This window comes from Cryptosporidium muris, genomic scaffold (assembly GCF_000006515.1).
Source record: "Cryptosporidium muris RN66 scf_1106632373431 genomic scaffold, whole genome shotgun sequence".
In the NCBI taxonomy this organism is placed as follows: Eukaryota; Apicomplexa; class Conoidasida; order Eucoccidiorida; family Cryptosporidiidae; genus Cryptosporidium; species Cryptosporidium muris.
In genome coordinates this window covers 352,767-363,887 of record NW_002196573.1, presented here as the reverse complement: position 1 = coordinate 363,887, position 11,121 = coordinate 352,767, and the positions used below count along the sequence as shown (strand labels likewise).

The 11,121-nt window shown below is 25.1% G+C and overlaps 5 protein-coding genes across 5 annotated transcripts, besides 11 other annotated features; 3 read left to right on the top strand and 2 right to left on the bottom strand.

Moving 5' to 3' along the window:
• Positions 1–94: 94 nt before the first annotated feature.
• CMU_008490 (uncharacterized protein) lies at positions 95–2,818 on the top strand (the record flags this gene model as incomplete). Its single annotated transcript, XM_002140671.1, has 1 exon — positions 95–2,818. The coding sequence occupies one exon, from the start codon at positions 95–97 to the stop codon at positions 2,816–2,818; it is 2,724 nt and encodes a 907-aa protein (XP_002140707.1).
• A 128-nt stretch (positions 2,819–2,946) lies between these two features.
• Positions 2,947–2,988: a sequence feature (AT_rich).
• A 442-nt stretch (positions 2,989–3,430) lies between these two features.
• Positions 3,431–3,453: a sequence feature (AT_rich).
• A 137-nt stretch (positions 3,454–3,590) lies between these two features.
• Positions 3,591–3,731: a sequence feature (AT_rich).
• Positions 3,732–3,736: 5 nt separating this feature from the next.
• Positions 3,737–4,702, bottom strand: CMU_008480 (CRAL/TRIO domain-containing protein; the record flags this gene model as incomplete). Its single annotated transcript, XM_002140670.1, has 1 exon — positions 3,737–4,702. One exon carries the CDS (start codon positions 4,700–4,702, stop codon positions 3,737–3,739), a length of 966 nt encoding a protein of 321 aa, XP_002140706.1.
• A 122-nt stretch (positions 4,703–4,824) lies between these two features.
• Positions 4,825–4,878: a sequence feature (AT_rich).
• Positions 4,879–5,042: 164 nt separating this feature from the next.
• Positions 5,043–7,886, bottom strand: CMU_008470 (SET domain-containing protein; the record flags this gene model as incomplete). Its single annotated transcript, XM_002140669.1, has 1 exon — positions 5,043–7,886. The coding sequence occupies one exon, from the start codon at positions 7,884–7,886 to the stop codon at positions 5,043–5,045; it is 2,844 nt and encodes a 947-aa protein (XP_002140705.1).
• Positions 5,345–5,365: a sequence feature (AT_rich).
• Positions 5,513–5,549: a sequence feature (AT_rich).
• Positions 5,838–5,872: a sequence feature (AT_rich).
• Positions 7,560–7,590: a sequence feature (AT_rich).
• Positions 7,887–8,370: 484 nt separating the features above from the next.
• CMU_008460 (uncharacterized protein) lies at positions 8,371–9,969 on the top strand (the record flags this gene model as incomplete). The annotated part of the gene is made up of 1 exon (XM_002140668.1): positions 8,371–9,969. One exon carries the CDS (start codon positions 8,371–8,373, stop codon positions 9,967–9,969), a length of 1,599 nt encoding a protein of 532 aa, XP_002140704.1.
• Positions 9,425–9,473: a sequence feature (AT_rich).
• Positions 9,687–9,714: a sequence feature (AT_rich).
• Positions 9,954–9,981: a sequence feature (AT_rich).
• Positions 9,982–10,378: 397 nt separating this feature from the next.
• Positions 10,379–10,954, top strand: CMU_008450 (uncharacterized protein; the record flags this gene model as incomplete). Its single annotated transcript, XM_002140667.1, has 1 exon — positions 10,379–10,954. One exon carries the CDS (start codon positions 10,379–10,381, stop codon positions 10,952–10,954), a length of 576 nt encoding a protein of 191 aa, XP_002140703.1.
• Positions 10,955–11,121: the final 167 nt, after the last annotated feature.

Below are 11,121 nucleotides of genomic sequence, written 5' to 3'. Positions count from 1 at the left end.
CACTTAATTTTTCTTTAATTTACAGATATAGAACGATACACTTAATAATTTTGGATTAAATATAAGTGGTTATAAATGAATAGTAACATTAATAATGCGAAAAGGTAACTATGGTTTACTTTTTATATCTCTTCTAGTTTGTATCGCAATATCATATTTGGTTATAACAAATTTTTATAATAAAAGGAATATTAACTATATGATTAGGAATATTACTGATTCAGCTGTTGAAAGTATTGAACTTATTGAAATACCCGATAATATTGATAATTCTACAACTGAAAGTGATTTGATATTAAATGAGGATGTTGACTCTTTTAAAAAGCAACCAATTCAAGTAAATAGTGCAAATAATTATTTAGAGGGATTTCCAGATAACAATTTGTCAATATGTGACATTGGATTCGCAATATTATCAGCTCCACAATACTATCAAAGTAGAATAGTTGATTTACAGAATAGTTGGTTAAAACATTTATGCAAATATACAACTAGTAATTTAGATAACAACCAAGATTACTCAGCAAATTATGTTTTAGTTGCATCTGAAGAACATCCTAACCTACCTACAATGATACCAGAATGTAATGAGAGCTATGACAATTTATGTTGCAAAACTTTGGCCTCATATAAATGGATGCTTAAAGTTTGGCCTGATAAAAAGTGGTATATGAAATTAGATGATGATACATTTGTTATTTTGCAAAATTTATTGGATGAACTTAAAATTTTTAACCATTTAGAGAGCCATTTAGTTGGTGGACAGATTTATCTAACACTTGAAGATGCAAATACAACAAGTACATTAAGTTCAAGATCCAATAATCTACCTTGGGCACAGCATGAAGATGTAATTAAAGGAATTCGAGGTGGAGCAGGTTATCTTATGAGTAATTCTCTTGCAAAGTTATTTGTAAAGAATGGGAAAAGGTATTTAGATATTTGCAATAATGGAGGAACAAGATTTAAAATGTTTGAGGATGCTTCAACAGCCTTGCTAGTTACAGAACTTGCTGGACAAAAGGCAATTAAACATATACCAGGGTTTCATTTTCATAATCCACAAATATCATATCGTCTTGGTTATAGTCGACGTAATTTTAAGCCTGTTACATTTCATTTAATGCATCATACTGAAGAAATGCCATTTTTGGACTATTTACTTAATGCTCCTGTCTTACCATCAACATATTCTTGTAATCATCCCTCAATAAACTTTTGTTTTTCACCTCACGACTTGCGTATATCATCAAAATATTGGAATCCTGTTTATTTTGGACCACTAGATACACCTAACTCTAAAATACTTGGTAGTAATGCTGTTATTAGGCAATTATCTATTGATGAAGATGATAATTTGAATCTGGTGCAAGATAATAAAGTTACATCTTTAGAAGAAGGAATAAATGAAGTGATCGATACAAATCCTATAGATGAGACTGCAGAAGTAAATAATATAACGCAGGCTTTTGTAGATGAAACTCAAATTGATTCAAATAAGAATATTGATTTATTATCTGATAAAATAACCCAAATAAAACCAAAATCAATTAGTACAATTGAATTGTTATATCCAGAATATAACCAAAATAAAATGAATGAAGTCTCAGTAAGTTCTATATTTAATATAACAAAAAGTATTCAAATTCAAAATAATGATGTAGAAGATATATCAAGATTTTATTCTTCTCCTGAAGTTGAAACTATCGATACTGATCATCCATGTGCAGATATTATTGAAAAATACTCAAATAGAATCAAGGAATATTATGAAAAAGTATTCAATGGGATTAATGAAATTGTATTTGTAGGATTTCCTGATCATCCTAATCGTGGAGATTCAGCTATATTTGTTGGTGGATTATTATTAATAGAATCGTTAAAATTACGTATTATAAAAGCAATTCATTTACTTAGAGAATATGATAAAGTAGAAATTTTGAGTAAATTTACAGTTCCAGAATCACAAAGAGCTATCGTATTTCATGGTGGTGGTAATTTTGGAGATTTGTATACCCATCATCATAAATTAAGGCATGTAGTCATGAGTGATTTTCATGATTATACGATTGTAATGTTCCCACAAACAGTATTTTTCAGGAATATAACAAATCAAATGGCAACACATGATATTTTTGTTCAGCATCAAGGTAAAGTATTTTTAGCTGCCAGAGATACAAACTCAATGGATACACTACAAAAAATGTTTAATAATGAAAATAATAATATAGAAATAACTATTCTACCTGATTTAGCATTTCTTATTGGTGATCAAAGAAAAAGAAGAGGTATTCCTTTGTTAGATTTATTGATTCATTCTAGGATGGATAATGAAGCTCCTCTACTTTATATTAAGAAAGAAAAATTCAGAATGAGCAAAATTAATATGAATGCAATTAAAAATATGATTAAAGATATTAAAGATTCAATGATGAATTACAGATATAATATAAACTATCAAGAAGGAAAAGTAAGGTACAATATTAATGAAAAGTGGTTTGATTTTATAACAATACTAGTTGATGATTGGTTGTATAGTGACGCTCAATTTAAAGATGTTGAAAGTGCAGATTTTATCGAAAAATCTATTTCAAGAACATTAGATGGTATGGCATTTTTATCAAGAGCTCAAATGGTCATTACTAATAGATTACATGGTCATATTTTGATGATATTGCTTGGTATACCACATATTATTATGGGTGATTCTTTTGGAAAGTTGGCTCACTTTAGAGATACATGGACATCTAACTGTCCTCTGTCTACTTGGCATGATGATTTTTCTGATGCATTATATAAGGCTATACTTGAATTATAACAATGAGATAAACTAAATATTAAAAAGTCTTTATACTATTATTTAGTGGGTCTACGATTCAATTTTTTTAAAAGAATATTATACTGATGAAAATTATTCATATTAGTGCAATTATATCATCAAAGTAGTTTATATTTGTAATATTTTAAAATCTTTATTAAAAAAAAATAGAGTTCTGCAAGAGTAATAAATTAAAAAGAAATTTGGCAAAATAATTTGGTACAATTTATAAAGTGTTTAAGAAGTAATAATTACATTAATAAAATAAAGCTAAATGAGTTTATTTGTTACTTTGCTGTAATTCAAACATTATATTGTATAATACTTGAATATTTCAATTTCTACTATTATGTAAAAGTAACTTCAATAAAAAGTGCTATGAATAATGTAATCCATTCTTGAAAATAACTATTAATAGTATATTTTACAAGCTAGAGATTCATTAATTCAAAATAGACTATCAGTAAATACTCTTGCAATTTTAGAGAATTAAAATATTTGAGAACAATAAATAAAATCTCACTCATTATAAATAACTATACAACAGTTCTAATTATATACTAATTTAATGATACCAAACTTTTTATTATTTGATTTTCTTATCACTACTGGAATAAATTTAAAAAAAAAAAATACTGAAATATTGCAATAAATACTTTTAACAAGAATTTATAGGAAATTCCTATTATTTACATTCTCTTAATAATATTATTAGAGTAGAATATTTATAATTATTATTGCTCAAATTGTTATAGTAAATTCAAATCTAAGGTTTATATCAAATATAAATTTCTATTTATAAAAGAAAACTTTATATAAATAATTCCTTATTATTTTATTTTATTTAAATATTTAACAAATTACTTCAGATTTACCTTATAAATTCAAAAATAAATAATATAAATAAAATTTAGATAACTAATTAGAAATAATGTTTTCTTCATATGAATTAGGAGAATAGTGAGAAAATAAAAAATCCCGTGGTATTTTTGGATATTTCTTTGCTATCAATGATAATATATCGAAATCTGCCCAAGGTCCAAAATTATAATAAAGCCATTCATCATCTTTTGGACCAGTACCACCAAGAAATTCTGGTAATTGATTTTCATCAATATATTCTAAAAGTTTCTTTTTCCAATTATCTTTGCTACTATAAACTGATATTTTTTTTACAGTCTTTTCATCTAATAGTGACTTTACAAAACTCCATATAACTGTAAATATACTTGGAGCATTTACAATAAACATTTGACCTAAAAGTTCTGGGTAATAGTTTTGACTAACGTGAATAAGTTCTCTCATTATTTTTCTACAAGTTGAATTAAATTGGCTAATACCTAAGCCATGTAAATCAATAATATTCAAAGTTTCAAAACAAGTTGTTTTATATAAATTTAGGTCTAATCCAGCTTTTTTACATCTTTGTATACAGCAAGCTGGGAATATTACATTTAAAAGAAATTCATATTCATAGATCCAATAATTTAATATACTTTTTTCAGAATAATCATTAAGAAGTTGCTTGATATTACTCCTACCAATACAGTCAATATAAATTGGTCTTCCTATTTTATCAATACCATGATAAGCTCTAGGATAAAATTCTAATCTAATTGTCTCTCGTTTAGTTTTTATTAATAAATCAATATTATGAACCTTTCTCCAATTAAAATAATTTTCAAGCATAACTATAGCTTTATTAACATTCATTTGTCTTGCCTTCAAAAATCTAAGTAAAAATTGATCATCTATGTAATTAATGCTTGCCATATTATTACCAAATTTATTACGTAGTATACTTAAACCAGGATATTCTTCTTTGTTATTATTTTCATCGTACTTTAATGATATTTGAGGAGATCTAAATATGTGAAGTTTCATCAATATTTATAAGTAGATATAAATGATAAAGAAGACTTCAATTATAACTATTGAGCTAATTAGGCGGAAAGAGTTAATATGAGTGTAAATTCTAAAGGATCTGGTATACTCCCCTCACAATCTATATTATTTTATATTATACCAATATAATTTCAAGTTATATAAAATAATAAATTCTTAGGATTCATTCATATTATTAAGTTTAATATTAATAAAAGACTTATCTACTATAAAATAAGAATATATATACATGTATCTAAACAATTTTAAGATTCTACTTTACTTTAACAAAAATAAAGTACTAAAAAAGAAAAAATAAATGAACAAAAGTTTAAATCTTTTAATACCCTTTATTTTTAGATTTAATCTTCTTAACAAAATCATCCAATGATATTGAATTTGTTATATGGCAGTTACTTTGTACAGATATTTCTAATGGAGTATATTTTTGATTATGATTTATTGATTCAATCTTATGAATAAAATGACTCAAAATTAATATCTCACTTTCAGAATCTGAGTATTGAATAATATTAGAAGATTTAATAAAATTAGGTGTTGGATTATTATCTATGGAGTCCCAACGTTGATCAATTTTTTTTGGTTGTATATATATTTTTGAAAGATTGCAATATATTTGAGTAATATTTAAATTATTTTTTTGTATACTATTTTTCAGACGCCAATTCATCATATTACTTAAAAGTAGACGAGCAGATCTTAATAGTATATTATTGTTATTTGATGAACTAACAATCTGTCTCTTTACTAATTTTGGTTTGGAATGTTTAGATTTCAAAGAATCCTTTGATAATAAATTTGAATAAAAAAGTAATTTTAATTTATTCGCCATAACTTTATTAGTTATCTTTCTTCTTTCTTTACTATTAATTTTATTCCAAAAACTTAGATGAGATGATAATTCACAACGATAACAAACAAATTGATCAGCTCCATGATTATCTAAATTATTACTAGGTTTAAAATTAACTTTTTTTAATGAAGTTGAATTAATATTATATTCAGGATTTGAATTTATAGAAGATGAAATATTACTTTTACATAATGGTTTATACACAATAAAATTTTTATTTTGATGAAGATTATTTGTATCAGTTAATTTCTTATTATCTTGAATATTTTTATATATCAGATTATTAAAAAAATTTTCATCTTGAAAATTATTTAACCATTCTGGAATTTGAAATTCCGATGATTGAATAAATTGATTACAACGTTTTGAACATAATTTATGGATACCTTTATAACATTTATCACATGACATAAGAATACCATGATTACAGCATACAAAACATTTTTCATCATTCCCAATACCCTGGTCAATTAATGGCCATATTAAATCCTCATCAGTAACATTAAATAAATGGAAAAATTTGGTTAATCTTTGTACTAAATACCATCTACCAAAATCTACAGATTTTATATGAAAAATTTTATATTTTTGTATAAGTTTACATTCTAATGTTGTTAAATTACATAGAAATAATAACCATGGATGTGTCATTACATGAAAAAATAAATTTCTATTTGGTGAAACAAAAGGCATAAATATTGGTAATTTGGATTTTTTTATCTTAGATGATTCTGGTATAATTGATAAATTATATGCAATATCATAGTATCTAGTAGCAGCACCACTTCGTCTTAATCTTTCAATTGGTTTTCTTATCTGATTATGATTATTATATTCTCTATTAGAAGAATTTGTATTTTTAGAAAAATCTATTAATTTACTCCACCATTGACTATGTAATAAAGAATTATCACAACAATTAAAATTTCTATAGTAAGGCCCTGATATACATATAGATGAAAATATATGCCACAATGGATAAATATTCTTAGATATATCATTATTTACATATTCATTTTCAATTTTAGATTTATTAATAATTAAAGACTTATCTTCTTCAAATATTTCGTATGTATTAGTAGAAAATTTTAATTGGCAACTTTTTGAATTGTTATTATTATGTGAATTATATTCTTCATATTTATATTTTCTTTGATTTTCCATAAGAGACTTTTTAAGATTTATAAATGAAGATAAAGAATTATGATCTGTTTTTGATTTTTTGTTTCCATAGGAGTTTATTTCATTAATAATATCATCTTGATCACTTTCATTATGACTATTTATTCTCTTTTTTTTTTGAGGTTTAATTGGTAAAAGATATGGATTCATAGGATCATCATTTGGAATAATCTTTTTCCCAATAATTCCTCTACATTCTGAGAAACCACAATTACATATAAATTGGTTTATATAACCTGTATTATTAATAGAACTATTTAAATATGTACTTGGAATTGCCCTTATTAATATATTTTCATAATCAATTGTAATTTCTGTATCTTTTGGGATATTACTTAGTGCAAATATTCCAATATGTAACCAGGAATAAGCAAAATCATCATCTTTACTACTTCTAATTGATCTGCCAGTTGGTCTTACAATCCATACTTGAGCTTGACAATTTGGATTACAAGAATGTCGGATATGTCGAGCTTCATTACCATTTTGAGTCATATCTAAATATAAAAAATTTTCAACTATCCCAAATAATCTCTCTGGAGTTGCAATTGTATATAAGGTATTTTCATTCTTTATATTACCTTTTTGATTATCCTTTAATTGAAAATATGATAAATATCGTTCTCTTACATCTAAATTATTAATAATTTCACCAAGGCATTCAATAATAAGTTCACCTGCAGAAGCTGATTCTGTTAAAGAAAGTTTTGTTAATGTTGTTGAAAAATCCACATTTAAATAATTAAGATTACTTCTTTTTGACAAGTTTATAGTAGATTTAGTTCTTCTAAATTTCGAAACAATAAATTTTTTTTTTTTTTTACTATTATATCGGAAAAATGGTCTATTATTACAATATACATCATATAATCGTCCAGAAAGTCCACAATTATAACGATTACATTCAATATGTCTTATACGATTGAGGCAATCTTGATTACATGACTTCTCACAATAGCACCTTTCCATTTCATTTATTAATGGAATAGGTCCTCGTCCTATATTTTGTAATCTCTTGCTTAAATTTTCTCCATTTTTTGTTATACCCTTATTAGTAGTTTGATTTAATTCTTTCTTATTACAAACTTCATCTAGTATCATTTCTTTGGAATTCCCTGTATTTACCATAGATATATTTAAGTAGTTATTTATTCTCTGTAGTTCCTCTCATCTTTAAAACTCTAAGGATTCCATTATATTACAAAATTCTAAAAAAAAAAAAAATTCTATTGGTTATATCTGACAGGTCGCGCCAATTTTTTTTTTTATTCCTAACTTAAAGCTGATAGAATGAGTTAATAATTATACAGAAAAGTTGTAAGTAGCTATTTAGTAATATTTTACAAAATAATTCAAGTGGTTAGGCTAAACTTATAAAAAAGGTGATGGATTTTTATTTTCTAAACTGTTGCACTAATTAAATTACTACTCTATAACTTTCAATTATTTGTATGTTTTAATGGCGCATGGAAATTTTATAGCCAAAGGAAATAATGTTTTATTAACAACCAAAAAAAAGAAAAAGAACTTTTATAGTTAATATTGGGTAATATTTGGGAGGTTTCTAGGTCTAAAAATATTTAAATTCCTCTTTTTTTTTTTACTTAATAAGATGTATGGTCCAGAAGTAGCAGTAGCTACTGCTTTTCATAACAAAACGATAAATACAACATGTGGTAGGAGTATATCAGCTATATTCATATATGATCCAACTAGAGTAAAGAATCTGGAAGCTTTAAATTTATCAGATGATACTAAACAAGATAATAAGATTATTTATTATTACCCATCTTATAAACCAAGTAACGAACGACGAAGTTACTTGGGTCTAATAGAAGGTTTGGTATCTATATCAAGCTTATTAATGAGTGGAGGAAAACCCTTAGACTATATAAAGACTAGAAAACATGAAATAGTTGTAAAATCTATAAATAATTCAAATATTTGGATTTGTTTAATTATGAAATTATCTTATATCTTAAAAATACAAGCTGGAAAGGTTGTGGGTATAGAATATATAGAGGATGTATCAAGTGAAGATAAAGATAATAATTCAATATCTAATTTTAAAGGAGATCATTTAGAATCTACTGAATATAAAGATAAATCAAATAGAGAGTCGTTACTTTCTTTATTAGATTCATTTATTGAACTTTTTACTCTTTTACATGGAAATATACAAGATATGGAAGAAACCCAACTTATAGATATATTAGAAGACTTTGTTCCATCTTTTATAGATACAATAGATTTGAATACATTATCAGTTTTTACATTTTTAAGTGGTTTTTATTATGCTCCAGTTGAAAAATTAACCCAATTATCTGTAATAAATCTTGTTGAGAAGGTGAGGACAACTTTTAATATTATAGCTCACATATCAATTTTTTACGATGCTCATATGTTATATTCTACTTTACCTTTAAATTCTAGTCGTATTCTATATAATTATTTAGTAATGAATAATGGTGTAGCTTATAATGACAAATTATACAACAGCCCATATGGAAGATTCCCAACAGCTGCTGCACTTGAAATAAGTGGTGGTTCATCTTCTTTTGGTAGATGTAATTCTATTATAAATAATCAAGGATTTTTATTTGGACCTCTTGAATTAGAAGAAAATAGTAATAATCTTGTTTTTTGTCCTCAAATATATTTACCAGATTTTATAAAATCATTTAAATTATGTACATTTATATATAAAGATATAATGATTGTTATAGTTTTAGATAATGACTATTTATCTTTTATTTATTCAGAAAAATATGAGGGTACGAATACTTCTTTTAATAATATACAGGAGTGTTCTGATAAACTTTTCCAAATTAGAGAATTTATAATTAATACTGATGGAGGTCTCAAACATATTTCAAATAATATTATTAAACAATTTACTACTATTATGAATGAACCTGATAAATATCGATTTTTTTACTTAAATAATATAAATAATGCAATTAGGAGGTCTAATAAACTTTTAAAATCAACCAAGACCTTAATGTCTGCAACAGAAGGCGAATGTGTAGAAAGAATATCAAAATTAATAGACAGTGATTCTTTAATAACAGAAGTTATGTATAAGCCAAGTAATGGAGGCTGGATAGTGTGTAAGAAATCACTTGATCGTATATTTCATTTATTTTCTGAAGATATTCATGTAACAATAACAAAAATTAAGAGTAGGTTTACTTGTTATATTCTTATTTAATTTTAATATAATGTAAATGATCCCATTTTATTTTTTTTCAGATGAATGTTCAGAGTTCGAATCAATTCATTTTGGGAGTATATTTATATAACATGTATATGTAAATATTTACTTAATAGAAATAAAATTATAACTAGTATAACAAATCACTCCAGAACTACAGATACTAATTTATTTAAAAATTCTATCCACATTTAAACTGACATAAGAAGTTATCACGGTGATTTCTTTATTAAAAATTCTGCAATTCTTATTTATATTAAGTAGGAAATTTTAATAATATATTTAGGAATTCTTACATTTTAGACTATTAAAAATCTGTCATAATAGGCGCTAAGATAATCCGCTAAAGGTACCTATGAGGTTTTTTTTTCTTTTTTTTATATCTTGAAATGACTAAAGATATAATATGAAGGATTCTAATGAATTTAATAAATATTTAGTACTAGTAGTAATATCTATGTCTTTAATTCTGGCTATAATATCGGAACTTATTTCATATTTTTTTGTACTCCGTAAAAGCGATTATTATAAACTACGGGATAACCTAACTCGCACAAAGTTAAAATTAGACAAGCTAAAGCTTAAAGAGAAATCTGGTATAATTATAGAAAATACTACTATGTCATCTAATTTTAGTATCCCTAGAACTAAAAGAGATCCTAAGATTGAAGCATTGGAACAAAGTATAACAACTATTAATCAAAAGATGTCAATGATCAAATTAAGATCAAGTTTCTTTACTGGTTTACTATTTGCCTTATTAATTCCTTTTAGAACTTATTTACTTGGTGATGTACCTGTGTGTAAACTCCCATTTGAACCAGTTCCAATGTTTAGAATAATAACACAAGCTGGATTAAATAATTGTGCTCCTAATGAAGCTGGAAGTATATTTATATTTGGTCAGGCCTTTATGGCTTTTAGAATAATCATTCAAAAGGCTATTTTTATGGATGCAACATCTTCCTTTGGAAAAATATAGATACTAATATTATCTCAGGGGATATAATTACAATTTAAACTAAAGACTTAGCATACTAAATTAAAAATCATATCATTATTTAGATCTACTAAAGAAGCATAAATATCCATTTAAGTGGATTAATTTTAAAGTTCCAAGGCTAGATAACTAAATAACGAGTTATTCTC